Source organism: Channa argus, chromosome 17 (assembly GCF_033026475.1).
Source record: "Channa argus isolate prfri chromosome 17, Channa argus male v1.0, whole genome shotgun sequence".
Lineage (NCBI taxonomy): Eukaryota > Metazoa > Chordata > Actinopteri > Anabantiformes > Channidae > Channa > Channa argus.
Genome location: NC_090213.1, coordinates 14,793,251 through 14,809,225, shown reverse-complemented (window position 1 = coordinate 14,809,225; position 15,975 = coordinate 14,793,251). Strand labels below are relative to the sequence as shown.

The 15,975-nt window shown below is 38.3% G+C and overlaps 2 protein-coding genes across 6 annotated transcripts in view; both read left to right on the top strand.

Annotated features, from left to right (window-relative positions):
- Positions 1 to 5,146, top strand: part of evlb (Enah/Vasp-like b) — a 38,960-nt gene extending 33,814 nt beyond the window's left edge. For 3 of the 4 annotated variants that reach the window (XM_067482669.1, XM_067482670.1, XM_067482666.1), the window contains exons 5-13: positions 527 to 594; positions 761 to 1,008; positions 1,364 to 1,461; positions 1,641 to 1,680; positions 2,010 to 2,061; positions 2,926 to 2,983; positions 3,081 to 3,141; positions 3,264 to 3,321; positions 4,174 to 5,146. In XM_067482669.1, coding sequence (XP_067338770.1) covers positions 527 to 594; positions 761 to 1,008; positions 1,364 to 1,461; positions 1,641 to 1,680; positions 2,010 to 2,061; positions 2,926 to 2,983; positions 3,081 to 3,141; positions 3,264 to 3,321; positions 4,174 to 4,211 — 721 coding nt within the window. In that variant the 3' untranslated portion in view covers positions 4,212 to 5,146. The remainder of the gene's footprint in view (positions 1 to 526; positions 595 to 760; positions 1,009 to 1,363; positions 1,462 to 1,640; positions 1,681 to 2,009; positions 2,062 to 2,925; positions 2,984 to 3,080; positions 3,142 to 3,263; positions 3,322 to 4,173) is intronic. The other variant, XM_067482668.1, reaches the window with a different exon arrangement.
- Positions 5,147 to 6,420: 1,274 nt separating this feature from the next.
- On the top strand, positions 6,421 to 11,666 carry yy1b (YY1 transcription factor b). Of its 2 annotated transcripts, none has more exons than XM_067482672.1 (5): positions 6,421 to 7,112; positions 8,267 to 8,417; positions 9,025 to 9,085; positions 9,554 to 9,712; positions 10,612 to 11,666. In XM_067482672.1, the coding sequence occupies exons 1-5, from the start codon at positions 6,578 to 6,580 to the stop codon at positions 10,792 to 10,794; spliced, it is 1,089 nt and encodes a 362-aa protein (XP_067338773.1). In that variant the 5' UTR covers positions 6,421 to 6,577; the 3' UTR covers positions 10,795 to 11,666. The 2 variants fall into 2 exon arrangements, with proteins under 2 accessions (XP_067338773.1, XP_067338772.1); XM_067482671.1 differs by having other exon boundaries at positions 8,255 to 8,417.
- The last annotated feature ends 4,309 nt before the right edge of the window (positions 11,667 to 15,975 follow it).

The following is a 15,975-nucleotide window of genomic DNA, read 5'->3' as shown; positions in this document are numbered from 1 at the left end:
GTGAAGTAATGGAAACTTAGGCTCAGTAACAGCTTTACTTTTAGAAGAATTGCCTTTGACTTTATTTTTTTATGTCATTTGCATGCCAAATACAATATACTGTTTCTTTGAGTTGTTGTTGAACAGCTGGAGATGGAAACTACAAATCATTACTTTTGTGAGCCTTTTAACATCAGTTTTAGGTCTTTATAAAGTGAGAATATCTAAATATTTTTTACTATATGTGATCAAAAATTAAATAAAACTGCTTTTCACAAAAACTGTTTTACAGTGTAATGATAACAGGTAAATTAATGTAGCTTTAAAAATACCAAAAGTATTATTTGTAAAACCTTTAGCCTTTCTATGTTTAGTGCTGATTGGTTGCAGCTAATGCACAATGAACACAGTAATTACTTGACGTTGTTTCTTATGTGATGGTTGGCTGCACTGTTCCTTGCTGGAAGCCAAAATAACAGAATCATGGATAAGACATGACTTTTGTTTTATTAAATGATCAGCTGTGTTTCCTTCCTGTGTTTTTCAGGCAGATGATGGAGCAGCAGCAGCAGATGCAGGCACAAATGGAGCGGGAGCGACGATCTTCCAACTCAGGTATTGGCTTTAAAGTCACAGGTCAACTGACATTTATGAAGCAAAATTGCTTTGTCGAATACAGTAAAGCATGTTTTATCATCATCATCTGTTCGCATTGATACAGTAATAAGTACATACAATTCATTAAGTTTGAGTCCTCTCTATCCTTCGTCACACTCTCTAGGTTCTCCTTTCCAAGGCCACCCTGCTGTGCTTTCCGTGGCCCCACCAGTAATACCTCCACCAATGAACATGGGTGGCCCTCCTCCCCCCCCACCACCGCCAGGACCACCGCCACCTTCAGCAGGGGCACCCCAACCTCCACTTCCTCCTCCGCTGCCCCTAGGGGGAGGGAGTCACGGGGACGAGGCTCCTGCACCAACAGGACTTGCAGCTATGATAGCAGGAGCAAAACTGCGCAGAGTTCAAAGAGTGAGACACTAATTTATATTTTTCTCTTTGATCGCATGAAGAAAACTTTTCAAGTCACACATCAACCACAACATGAAACCAACCTGGAGATTTTAATGTGGCAAACAAGGGTCAGCAAAGGAAACCTTTAATGATTAATCGAAAGGTGTCAGATCACAGATTTTGCTGTATAGCTGCAAACTGTACTGGAGTTTCCATGGTGACCCCATGTCCACCACAACATTAACACCACCAGTTGTTTTAATGTTGTGGCTGATTGGTGCATTATCTCTACTAAACCTGACAGTCGCTCTTGGAAAGTTTACTGTTTGTACATATTGGAAAGGAACGTAACTTTGGCATCTGCTTTCCTCAGCCGGATGACAGCTCTTCAGGCCCCAAAAATGATGCCAACCGAACAAGTGGAGGGAGCGGAGGTCTGATGGAGGAGATGAATGCTCTGTTAGCGCGAAGGTTGGAGCAATTAAAAGAGAACACCACTAAACCATTTTACATTGACATCCTGCATTCACATTAGACATAATTAGTTACCGAAGTCTTTAGTCAGTGTGTGGTTTAGGAGTTATCAGTGTGTATTATCATTACACTAATTACAAGATTCTTGATTTTGGATTCTGACTTTTTTCCTCCAGAAGGAAAGCAGCTTCAGAGAAGCCTGAGGATGGCCAAAATGTGAGTGCATAGAAAACAGCGATGGCTGGCATTTTATAAAGCTGGTGTTCACTGTCTGATTTACAATAATATTTAATTACTATTAATAGTTAATAATTAATTTCAGACTGAGGCAGGGATCATCATAATGTGATGGTGATTATATGAGCATAATCTTGACAACTGTTATTGTGATGCATTAATTTTAACTGTTTGCATATTGATGAAAAACAGAGATAAATTGATAAATAAAGTCATAATCAAAGCAATTAAAAAGAAATACATTTAAACTTGATACTAATGAATGCAAAATGACATTCATGAAACAATTTTTCTTTGTTTTTCTTTAGGATGATCCAAATTCTCCATCACCCAGCACCCGGGGAGCACAGAATGCCACAGGTGGGGAAACTGAGCACAGTGGAGCCTGTTGTGTATCATCTAGATTTTCCTTTAGTCTCAGAGATCATTAGATATAATAAAAAATAAACAAAGACTCACGTAGATTTCACTTTGCTTTGCATTCAGTTTATCTCCAGTATATCTGCATGGTGTATGTCTGGGGGCCGTATGTATGTAAGTGAATGTGTTGGGGTAAGGGTCATGATGCTCCATAACGATATCTTCAATAATGTGACTTATTTAGGCCAACTGAGAAGAATGTGAGACAGAGATATGCTTTGGAAATATAGCTAAGTCATGTTAGCAAAATGAAAATAGCAAAGGCAAAATCTACAGGACTGTAACCTAAGATATGGTAACTGGCATTGCAAACTGATGAGAACGATGAAAAGTGTTTACATGCACATTAGTGTTCTGGCTTTGCGTGTTTATCCTGGCTTTAATCTTGCTCAAAATATGATGTTTACATGAAACACGGAGAAACTAGGTTATTACGTGTCCCTGTTTACATGATCCTAACAGTATCCAGATTTTAGATTATTTCCTAGTATATGTCTTCAGAACAAGAATAACATATCCAAATTGACTCTTATCTTAACATGTTGACCACTACTTGACTTACCATCACATTTTTGGTTTTGGTGGCTAATAATTACATAACTTCAAATTACAGACCATTTCTTATGTCTCAACCGCAGTTCTTACCTTTTTTGAATCCAAGTCACTATCAGCCCTGAAATAAATCCCATCTACAGTATAACTTACCCTTTTTTCTGCTAGTGTGTCCCTGTGTACATCTGTCTGGGTGGTGATCCACTCTTAACAAATGTCAGTAAGTCTGGTTTTTCTGTCTGACCTTTGTAGATGGTGCAAGGAAGCCATGGGAGCGAGCTAACTCTGCAGACAGGTCAATGGCCTCAAGGTGAGAGGTGGAGGCCCCATTCCATTAGATATTTCTGTGAAGCAGGACAATGGTAATGAATATAATGGAGAATTTTTTTTTTTTTTCTATAATGCAGGGTACGACCGGCGGGGAGTGGCGGTGACACAGACTCGTTAGACCTTGATAGAATGAAACAGGTAAAGAAAACACTAAAATTACCTGCATACTCACTCATGTGACCTTCCTGTATACACGGATTTCTAAAGTACATACATTTATGATGGACACCTATGTCATCTGTTTGTTTGCACGTCCTTAGGAAATCTTGGAAGAGGTGTTTCGTGAATTGCACAAAGTGAAGGATGAAATCATTGATGGTATGTTTAATTTGCTTTTAAAACAGTAGAGAGGGCTAAATGGTCAGGGTGTAGTAAAACAGTGCTTTGCTCCTAATTTACATTAATGAGTGTTTATTTGCAAATCTCTTTAGTGGGATAGTACAAGTTAGCTAGTTGTGTAGACTTATGGCCACTAGGTTGCACTAGAATCCCAGAAAATCAGTATTCAAATTATAATTTTAGACATCAAAGCTCACAACATACAGGACAGAAGCAAAATATGGCAAACATTATGTTGTACAGACTTATGATGATGATTATTTCCACAATATAATATTTAGAACTGGAAGAGGTGTTTCATGAATTGCACAAAGTTAACTCTTAGATTATAAGGCCTGTAAGCTACTATATTAGGTCCCAGTTATGTGTTGGGGGTCAACTGCAGACCAGTGAAACAAATTAGAAATGAAACATCTCCTTTAAATTGTTACTGTTGACATTTGGGGGACTTTGGGTAACAAGAGGTGATTAAAAATAATGTTCAACTACAAGCAGCAAATAGCAAGATATCCTGTATAAAGAGACGTGTTAGTCTATTTACACTTGACTCTTTTAACATTTTAAATCACACTATTGGATAGTGTCTCTGACCTGACCCTTTCTGAATTTATAACCCCAAATTCATAATGCAGACAAAAAAAAAAGTCAAATTCAAGATAACACTGATAATATCAGTACGGAGGGGATTTATTATATTCCTCATAACTGGTCAATTCCACTCCGCAATAACAACAATGAAGTATTAGGTTGTAATGAGATGTTACTAATCTAAGATGTATTATAAAATTAACTTTTGTTCCTGTTCCTGTGTTTTCTCCCCTTTTCTTACAGCCATTAGACATGAACTCAGTCGAGTTAGCATGACATAATCTTTCAGAGCCCAACATAAACCACCCTTTTGAACTATTGCCCCTGCAGCAGCTGCTGTGGCTCCGAGAAGGCAGGAACGGAGGCCCAAACTGTGACATCTACTCATCCTGTACATCTGTGGTGTTGAAGCAATGCAGCAACGTTGCTGTTAACATCTCAAACGTGTTTGCGTTAACATTTGGTTTGTTTGTTTGGTAAGAAAGATATGAATGGGGCAAACTCTCGCACTGATGACTATGATTTCAGAACATTTTCTGTCTGTTTGTTAGCCCAGTTCACCCCTCTATCCTCAGCCTAAAAGATTATTAATAAAATGATTATGGTTTTATTTATCATGGTTTTGTCACGAGTTTGTTTGATATTTCTTTATTATTACTATCATTTTCATTATTATTACTATCATTTTATGATTATCAATGTAATGTTAACAAGTATTAGTAGTGTAGTGAGTACAATCTTAATAATGAGGAAAAGATAATAAGAATTTGATAGTATTAATAATGTTGATAATATTATTGCACATTGTTTTATGTCAGCCTTTTGTATTTTATATTGTTGTTTTCATTTAGTTTTATTTGGTTTGCAAGCACATCCATTTTCTTTTCTCAGTATTTAATTTAGTTTTTTCTGTCAATACTTTTTGCCAATACACGTATGTGTGGAACCAAGGCAGAAAAAAAAAGTTTTGACCTGAAACCAAGAGTGGAATAAATGTCTTTGGATATTGCAATCTTGTAAACAAAAAAATAGTAATAATAATTATACACCGGAGTATTTGTGATCATGTTGTTGATAAAATGTTTATTGGCTGCAAGGATATGGTGAAGTATGTTTAATTTTTATTCTCTCCTTTTCTGACGAAGTGCTTCCTGGACAACAAAAACAAAAGAAACACACAAGTTTAAAATGAATTCAAATAAAACTGTGAACAATGTCTTGGATAAATTAGGCTGTCTCTTTTCTTTTGTGCTTGTTTGGATGCTATTTTGATCACTGTCTGATCCTTTTGGATGACTATTTTTTTTCCTTATTCAAAATCCTGAGCTTATTGAAAAGGTGTCATACAATTATAGCTGGTACAGTACATCGAAGAATTGTGATATTAAAGTGCTCCGTACATTGTTGCATGTTGATATACTAACACGCCCTGCACTAATATTGAAAATATTTTTAAATAATAATCAATATAATTATCTGTAGCTATAAAATTGCTTATAGGCTGCATAGATGACCAATTCAGATAACGTTTGATGGGAAAAACGTAAATGTATTTCTAGTTCTATAAATCAAAGTGGATGGTCTCACAGTAAGACAAAGGAAAGGAAACTGCTGCTACACGTCTCTCCTGTTATACGTTATGGCCACACCCCATACAGTGAAGTCAGAGCAGGTGTTTGCCCTCAGGTGGAAACGGCAAAGTGTTTAGGTTGTGGTAACACATGCACCAACTTTAAAAGCTTAAATACATTAAATAAGTGCAGCAGCATTTGCTTCAAAGACCAGGTTGAATTGATTTTTTTTCTAACAATCTATGGGAACAAAATATGAATGGAAGGGCTAAGTAAATGGCGATTGTTTTCCATGCAGGGCGTGAGGGGGGTCACTGACAGGTTTTCAGTTTGGAAATAATTTTACTTTCACAGCAACAGATCTAAAACAAACTTAACAACTCTATAAGTGTTGCACATGACTGTTGTTTGACGACAATTGTAATAATTTACAATTAGTAATAATTTACTAATATGTACCCAACATTAAGTTAACATGTATCCTTTAGGGACAACTATACTACTAAACCCTTCCGTCTACAAGTCTTTGTTTGTTTTTTCTTTCTTTTTTCTTTTATTTTCCGTTTTTCTTTTCTTGTTTTTTTATACATATATAAATGTATGTACATATCTTACATTTAGGTTCTGTACATAGGTACCATTTTACACTGAGCAGGATAGGCAAAGGCGAGCTACAATAAAGACACAGTACAAATCAAGCAAGACAAAATTAGAAGCAGCATTAACCGTTATAACATAGACATGATAGTGAAAGCCATAAATAATAAAAAAAATTGTAATAATAAAAAAATTAAATAAGTACATTTACTGCAAGTACGAATACAAGTTTGGGTATCTCCCGGGAATACTAAGTACCACCACAACTTGATAGTCACTATACTCTCGCGATGTTTCGGTATGAGCGAGCATAGTGGCGACGAGAACTGGCGTGGGCCGGAGTGAAGAGAGTTGTTATCGAAGAAGAGGGAGAACAGCGAGAGGCAGGAGCAGAGCAGGGGGTGTGTGAGTGTGTTTGTGAGGTCCAGAAAGGAGCACAACACGGCGTGAATGAGAGAGTCAAGCTGGCGGAATTCAACATGGCATCTGGAGATACGCTGTACATTGAGACAGACGGGTCGGAGATGCCGGCCGAGATCGTGGAGCTTCACGAGATAGAGGTGGAAACGATACCAGTGGAGACTATCGAGACTACGGTGGTCGGCGGGGATGACGACGACGACGACGGGCAGCCCATGATCGCTCTCCAGCCGCTAGTAACGGACGATCCCAGCTCTATCCACCACCACCAGGAGGTGATCCTGGTCCAGACCCGGGAGGAGGTGGTCGGAGGGGACGACTCCGACCTGCACACGGACGGTGGCGGGTTTGAGGACCAGATCCTCATCCCGGTACCGGCTCCGGGGGTGGAGGACGAGTACATCGAGCAGACTTTGGTAACTGTGGGTGGAAAGAGCTCGGTGGGTCGGGTGAAACGGGGAGGCGCTGGTGGGAAGAAAGCTGGCAAAAAAAGCTATCTAAGCGGCGCGGAATCTGGCGGAAGAAAATGGGAACAGAAGCAGGTGCAAATAAAGACACTGGAGGGAGAATTTTCTGTTACAATGTGGGCATCGGGTAAGTAACGTTAACGTTAGCCCGGCCGTGTCTGTCAGCTCCGTTGTTAGCCGTTGCATGAGGCCTCGTTGCCAGGGCGTTGTCCTGCTGCACCAGACTATTTCCTGGAGTAGTCCATTGCATTGCCGTGAGAAGCGACAAATAATGCAGGTTTTTGGTGTAAAACCATACTATGTCACATCGAAATGTTTTTGTTTTGAAGGGAGGCCATGTTTTAGGTGTTGCTGGGCGCCGCCATATTCCCCGAGACTAGTAAGTATGGCGGCGGCCCCGAAAAAATGGCGATAGTCGCGGCCAGGCAGAGATGGCGGCGGTGCTTGGGGGAGCGGTAGACAGCTGGTTTTGGGATGTCTGCAGGCCGCAAAACGGTGGCGCACTTACTGCACAACAGCAGCCAGGGCAACACCAAATGGTTATGTAAAGTGTGTGAAAGTTTCGTATGTGTCAAATTTCTAGCGACGTACTATGTTAGCTTGCAAACCACGTAGCAGTTAGCTGTGGTATTTGATGGCGGTAGGCGCCGCTTTGTGTTGGCAGCAGGCTAACTGCCTCTGTGCCCTGACACGGTAACTGCGCTGAGCAGCGATGGTAATCATGGAACGATTGCTTGACAAGGCAACAAATAACTTGTATTTTTAGAGGTTTAGATTTATTTTCATAGCTTTACTTATTAAATATCCGGCTCACTAGTTCAATACTTGTAGTCTACCTAAGGGTTTGTGTTTAGAGGATACAGCCGCTATTATTAGTGCTCTCTACTGGTTAGTAGAGTAATTCTGAAATACGGACACCCTGGTTATATGAGGCCACACATGTTTGTGTTTATGTGATAAATATATCTAAAGTATAGCTACATTTTCAAATTTGACTTTATATTTATTACACACATTAGAGTTCTTTTCTGCTTTTGTAGGTATAAAGAACATTTTGTGTGCAAAATTGTCAGTTAGATTACTGTGACTGTTCATGTTATTCCAAAGTAATTTTACCAAAATATAATATAAAAAGTAATTATATCATTATGTAATAATGTAACTTCTAAAATAGGTGCAGATGACCTGCAGATGTTTTCAACTCCCTCAGGCTTGTAGGTAGAGAATCACCAATGTGTTATCGGTTCAGTTTTTGTAATGTGCTTCTAGATGACAATAAAGACATTGACCATGAGTCAGTGGTGGAGGAGCAGATCGTCGGGGAGAACTCCCCTCCAGATTATTCTGAGTACATGACGGGGAAGAAGTTGCCCCCTGGTGGCATCCCGGGAATCGACCTTTCAGATCCCAAACAGCTGGCTGAGTTTGCCAGGTGAGTCAGGGTCCCTGCATCCCCTGTAATCACTGTTTCCTGAGGAAAAACAAAAATTGTGGACAACTAAGGAGAATCCAGCAAAAGATAACACCATTACATTACAAAGGTAAAATGTACTGTGAGATAAACACAATCATCACACAACACACATAACGTTGCCAGAATCTGTCAAGGAAATTAAGGCACCTTCATGACAGATTCTTTTCCTCCAGATTTTATAATTTGAAAAATGGCCATACGCTCAAAAACGTGTAGATTTAAATGCAGGGCAGTAGGCTGTACTTTTTAGTCCTGTCCTGAAAAAATATAAACGATAAAAAGTCTAAACTGGTGTTATTTTATGGTTTAGGGACTTACCCAAACATTACAAAATGTGTTCACTGTGTCTCACTTTGCTCTAAACATGTCGTCAGGAGGTGAAATGTCACATAGAGACATTTCTTCAGTAACAAACAACCTCTTACTGATACTGGTTATTGATTAACTAAAAAAAGTCAACTTTAAAAGTAAACTAGTCGATAACCTGAGTACTTTTTAAAGAGGTGGCTTTGTGGCCACGTGTCTTTTTTTAAAGCCCCAAGTTTTTTTGTTTGTTTTTTACCAGGATGAAGCCCAGAAAAGTCAGAGAGGACGATGCTCCCAGGACAATAGCTTGCCCTCATAAAGTAAGTTTGAATGTTATTGGTCCAAGGAAGTTTGCCATCGCTAAGCTCTGGGAGTTCATTCTTCTGGTTAGGGTTAATAGTTTTACATAATTTATTTTGTATAATTGAAATTTTAGACTATTAAAGATTATTTAAGACTAAATACGCTCCTTGAGTGTAATGAAAGACGTGTGAAGAATCAGGTCTTGTCTGAACATTCCTCTTTTAACTCAGTTATTAATTTTATTAATAACATTAATTATTAATTTAACATTATTATATTATTAGTGTAAAGTTACTGACACAACTTTAGCACTTCAGAGAAAAAGAAAGGCAGCTTATTATTTTTCTAAGTTCTACAAAATGACGATGCTTTTTATTTGTGAAACAGAAACTGAATCTGCTTTGATGCACCAGTATAGAACTTTACATTATTTGCTTTTCTGTGCTGTTATTCCACTCTGTGCTGCACTTTTCCTTGGTTCTTAGGGCTGCACAAAGATGTTCAGGGATAACTCTGCCATGAGGAAGCACCTCCACACCCACGGACCCCGCGTCCACGTCTGCGCAGAGTGTGGCAAAGCCTTTGTTGAAAGCTCCAAACTCAAACGTCATCAACTTGTTCACACAGGGGAGAAACCCTTCCAGGTTGGCATTTGATATAATTTCACACACACCCCACACACAGATACACTTAGGTTATTTCTACATTTTAAGCACTTAAGCTTATTGAAGTAAAATTCTTGGGCAAAATGGATAATACAGCAAGTAATTGCTCAACTTATCTGAATTGCTCAAAAATGTCTAAATGCTAGCAAAAGTCATTTAAAAAAATCAAAGGTCACCCACCATACTGGCTGGAAGCATTCGACCTGTTGCACAAAGTCAAAGTTTTAGTTAAATTCTCTTCATATGTGAATGAATATTCTTTACTATTACTGACACTTAAAATTTTGTCTGTTTGCTAAGCTCCACATCCCTTTTTTACTGATGCCTGTAAAGATTTCACTTCTCACAATTGTTTTTAATTTTTGAATGACTCTGGAATTTCTTTTAATGCTTCAACTTGACTCTCTGCTCAAGTAAGAAAATTGTAAAAAGAATCCTAAATATCTAGTTGGGTATCTATTTATAGACCTAACATAACTAATTGATGGAAAATGGTAAACCATATTGTCCTTGTATTTTAATTTGCAGATAGTTATTTGTATCACGTATGTTATCATAAAACCTGTAAAATCAATCAAAGATTTTTGTTCTAACATAATTTTGGCTGCTTAAATCTTTTTTTGTTTTTGTTTTTCAAACTGAAATTGTATGCTAGAAGACCAAAAAACTGAAACCTAGCCACTGGATCTGCCAAACATAATGTTAATTTGTTGCTGCAAATGAATGCAAAGCTCTTTGACTTTGCAAATTGACATGGTTAGTTAATGATTTGATTATTGGCGTTGAAAGTAACGTAGGTAGTTAGCTTGTTATAATTTCTAGCTTGGATTTTAATTTATTGCTTACACTTCTGCTGTGTTATGTATTTGTTTTTTTAGTGTACTTTCGAGGGCTGTGGGAAACGGTTTTCTCTGGACTTCAACCTGCGCACACACGTGCGTATACACACTGGAGACCGACCCTATGTCTGCCCTTTTGACGGCTGCAATAAAAAGTTCGCCCAATCAACCAACCTAAAGTCTCACATTCTCACACACGCCAAAGCCAAAAATAACCAATGAGAACCCACCCACTGGTGTCAAGCCACGCAGATGGAAAAAGAGCCTCCCAGCAGCACCCTTGTAACCTCTTTAAGAGGAATGAAAAGCTTGAGACTTGATTGACTTATATAAAAATTCTGAAAGAACGAAAAGACTTAAACACTGAAATTCAGCTAGTTCTCTTTCATCCCCTTTCTCCTGCTGTCATATTGGATGAGGAACATTTTCCCCACAGTCCCTTTGTTTCTCCAGTGGCGCTCAACCACCAGAAGATGGAACCCATGGGCAAACATCAGAGACTTATTTTTACCAGAGTGAGCCGAAAAGACAGCAGTCTATTGTGTAATTTTATTTTCCCAGATAGCTTTTATTTTTCTCAAGTGTGCATATTGTACACTTAGGCTATGGTTAGTAAATTGTGTTGTTTTTTTATTTCCCTCCTGAATTATGAGATCAAACCTATGATACTAAAAGGCCTTGTGTGACCTATTTCACATGTAAGAAGTTTAAAAACTGTATGTTTGCATTTCCATACCCTCTTTGGTTGTATTTTTCTCTAACCACAGAATAACCTTGTATACTTGTATTGTATGGCTGTATTGAAATTACGTAGACATAGACAGAGGTGTGATTTAAAGTGTTAACCAGTTAAACTTTTAGTCATGCGTTGCATTATATTTTCTATGAACACAGATGAATGAGTAAAATAAATGTACTCTGAGCCTGTCTGTTAAAAATATTTAGAGTACATGGAATCGACTCCGAGACCATCACTTTTCTTTGTTAGAATGTATTGTACAGATGTCAGCCATTAACTTCCTTTGTTCATATTTACACCCATGTAACCCAACTGCTCACAATAAAATGGGTCATTCCAACCCTGTCAAAATACAGTTTTACCAAGTGAATATATTTGGCTAGTGTTACTGTTCAGTTTATCTAGATATACATTTCTTAAGATAATTGTTTATACGGTACTGTTGGTGTATAAACCTGTTCTGCTGGTTGTCACCAATTTGCACCACCTCTGAGCAAAATTAGGCTGCGGGGCTTTAAGGACTAATGGTGGGCAGTTTTTCAATATTTTGGTATAAATGTGTAGAGAAAATCATTAGCATTAGCCCTGCAAGGCATGTCATAGTGTTTTCAGTGTGTTTTAAAGTTTGAAGAAGCCTTTTGTTACATTTCACACTCAGAGGTCAGCTTTAACATTCTCATAATTTTGAGAAAGGAGTGTCCTGTTTCATCTGAAAATAGTGTAGAATATCCCCCAAACAGAATTTACTTATACATGGTATTTATATTGTATAGTATTGTGATCTTCACTTCACTTGATTAGTGATTTCAATATTTTCAGATACAATTGTGTTTTTTGAGAATGTTATGTTTTTCAAAAGGCTCTTTTTCAGCACTTTTTGACTTTCCAACATGATGTATTAATAGTCATGTCACAGAAAGGCCATGGCTTAGTAGCCAATCACTTTGGCTGCTGAACCCATGGAGCTCTTTAGTAAATAATCCACAACTACACAAAATAAAAGCATTTGAAAAAGTCTAGAAATCCACGGGTTCCTGTTGAAAATTGTCACTAATATAATGCATATGCATATTGCACTAAATGTGCAGAAACATGCAATATTCATTTCATAATCATCCATAGCATGTTTTTTTTTTAACTAATGGAAAAACATTTGCCAACTCAGATAAGTCCAGTGTCAGCCTTCATTCATGTTTAACTGTTGACAAAGTGTCTATAAGATGCAGTAGTTCATTTCGAGTTCCTTCATTCCTTCTAGAGTCTTCAAATAGGTTCATCTCTTTTATGCTCAGCCAGCAGGATTAGCACATCTGACTACCTCAGCATCCTGCTGTAGGGCCTGGCCTGATCATAGTCATTCTTCCGCAGAATCCGGACTTGCTCATGGAGCCCCCTACTGGCAGCGATTTAGAATAATTCCAACCAGGTAATGGTGCTGTCCATGGTGCTGATCCTCAGACTGTAGCTACAATATTGTTGAGCCTGTGTTTGTAGTAACATTGTAAAATGTGGTGTTTGAATAGTTCTCCTTTGAGTGTAGCTTTTTCCTTAAACACCCAAACTGATTCACTCCATGTCTGTCACACAGAGCAAGCCAGGGTGCAAAAGAAGAAATGAAGGGGGCTGAGCTGCTTTGTGTTTCTGCTGAACAAGTAAATTGATTTAGCTAGTGCATTCTTGATGTCTAATTGGCTTTTTTTAGACTCCAAACTACATAGTCCTGCCGCTTGAAATTCAAAACTAGGTGCACTTTTTCACTAACTAAGACCAGCTTTGAGTGGTGTGTTCGCTCTGTCCTTGTGTGTGTGTGTGTGTGTGTGTGTGTGTGTGAAAGACAGAGTCAGACTACGTAAAGGCTGATTCCACTTGAGTGTCTCTGTCTCTTTTTTCTCTAAGGGAGCATTTATTCACAGGATTGGTTGTTTTGATTGACAAAGGCAGAGAGTAAATGCGCTACTTGTTATGCAGCTGAAGTCTGTCAAGCCTCCAACACCTGCTCTCTTTCAGATGCTTATTTCATTATGGCTTCTCTCACCCAGAACTCAAGGCACTTGTTTTTTTGTTTTTTTTTAAATCCTGTGCTGCATGTTTACCTGGATGTTATTCCCTTTCTCACTTTCTGTCTCTGCTTTGGCCAAGTCTAAGCTTATTCGCAGCCAAATGTGATCTCACATACAATCTTAACACCTAGCTTTTCTTTCATTACTCTCTCTCTCTCTCTCTCTCTCTTTCTCTCTCTCTCTGTGTGTGTGTGTGTGTGTGTGTGTCTGTGGCTCTGGCAATAAGCAAACAAAGGTTTGTTAGCAGAAAGATACCCACAGTTGCTACACTAAACCCCCTATTCTGTGACTGTAGACTAAATCTATAATCCATACAGATCAACCTTCAGCCCTCTGTGCTTTATAATTTATTTCACATTTCTTAATAGCAGTCCGGCAAAAATCTTTCTCTTGCTTGTGCTCTCCTTGTAAAGAGGTAATGTCAGATGTAAATACAGTCTGAGGAAAAAAAGAACACAATTTTGTGTTGGCTACATTTAACATTTATTTTGTTCGTTAGGTTTCAAATAACTGCAGATGTGTAAAGTCTGTTTACTAAATGGAGAATTGTCATAATCAAATTTTATATACTTATGGTGGCTTCATAAAGTATTCACATCCTTCACCTTTGGTTACTTTACGGTGTAAAAACTTGTACAACTTTTAAGACATTTTTACACATCAATCTACGCTCAGTACCAAAAATGACAATTGAAAATGTGTTTTGTTTTTCAGAAGCCACTGCATAAATTCTACTACACCCTATGTTACATATACTGAAGGCTTGTCAGTGACTATTATTTAACCCATCCATTGGTCCGTCACACACCCAAATTAATGGTAAGACATGCAAAGCAGTATAACTCAGTTCCACCCAATCTGTAGAGCTAAACTTAAATCTGTTCTTAACATGTTTAAATATCTTGAAGTGCCTTTATTGCGGTGGGCACAGCAAGAGATGCTATTTCCATGCAGAAAATATGTTGCCAAGGTAACAGAGGAGAGAGTGTGTGTGTGTGTGTGTGTGTGAGAGAGAGAGGCTGAGATACCCCCTGAATACCAGGGCTGCTGCTGCAGACATAGAGCTCAACGCTCCACCCTGTCAACATCACTACAGCAGATTTTCATCCTATGCACAACACTCGCTACACATCAGTCTTTGAATGCTTTAAAGGTCAAGGCAGTTTGGGTTTTATTTCTGTCTTTATTTGCTGAAGTGTCACAGCGGAGAACAAAATAGGTTGTAATTCATCTTTCAGTATTCTGCACTTTCTGCATCTCACCCTCTTTCTCACCTCTGGTCCTCTTATCAGCTCTTTCTCTCTCTGAGTCTGTCTCTACCTATATTTAGCCTGCCTTCTCTCTTTCCCCTGCTTCAGCTTCATCTCTCTGTATAGGTATACCTGTCTAGTATCGCATCTTCTTTTGGTGTCTGTCAAACTCAATTTTGCTTTTATTGGCAAGGCCATAATTATCTACACTTTTGTCAAAGCAGCCTATACAAGGTTTTTAACACAGCTATAATTATTCATAATTTAAGAAAAAAGACGCACAAAGGATGCACATTACATTTTACATAAAAACATATAATAATCTTATAAAATACAAAGCACTGTTCAAGACCAAAGCAGTGGTTTTACACCTTTGTTTGCATATGACCCCTTACAAAGAGCGGGGTAGATGGGGAATCTTGTTATCTTTCAAATTTCTGTGTTGCGAGTGGTTCCACAAAAGAGAGATTTTCAATTTAAACTTGATGATTTAATTTAAATAGCATTGATTTTTCTTTCTTCTTGTCATTTATCTTCTCACTAACTCCCCAGTTGTACCTTTTGACTCTCAGATAGAGCATTAACCCCACAAAATGACCTCACTTTATTTAATTTACTTTAAACCTGCTGTATCTGCCAGCTACAATAGTAAAATGGTTCTGGCAAAAGGATTGGTGTAGAGTTTTTTCTTTTGCTGTAATTTGATGGGTTCAGATTTAAGAGACAGCTGTTTTTGCAGGCTTTTTGGTCAGCCATGAGCCACCAAATGTCAACCACAAATCAAACTTTATTTGATTATTGCTTAATTTCATGATCCCCATTATGTCCCCACTTTGTTCCACCTGTGTACTATTATAGTTACAGCTATTGTTTGACCTCATAGTCTGTACAGCTGTGCAGAGGTGTGATAAGTTTGCATGTTCTGCACAGCAAACATGATCACAGTTAGATCAAAAGACCTTTGAAGCGGTGTTTATGAAGAACTGCCTGACATTCTCAGTTTTACTCACTGTGGCTCTGTGCCATCAGATGCAGTGGATGACTGGGCTGATCAAACAATAGCTGTGGGGCTACTGCATTGTTGTTTTCTGTTAGCCCCTGTGTCAGCATGCAGCACTAGGCTAAATTAACATGAAATTCATGCTAAATGTGGCACCATGGTTTAATATATCATCTTAAAATGCACATGTACTAACATGGGATCACAGTGAGCAGTAAATAAGATTAGCATTCAGAAACACTGTCAATTTGTAATCCTAGTGTGAGCCAGTTATGAAAACCCTTAAGCCATGCAGATTTCTGTGTGTGAGGATAGAAAAATTATTTCGCATTGGCCAAGTGAAAACCCAACATT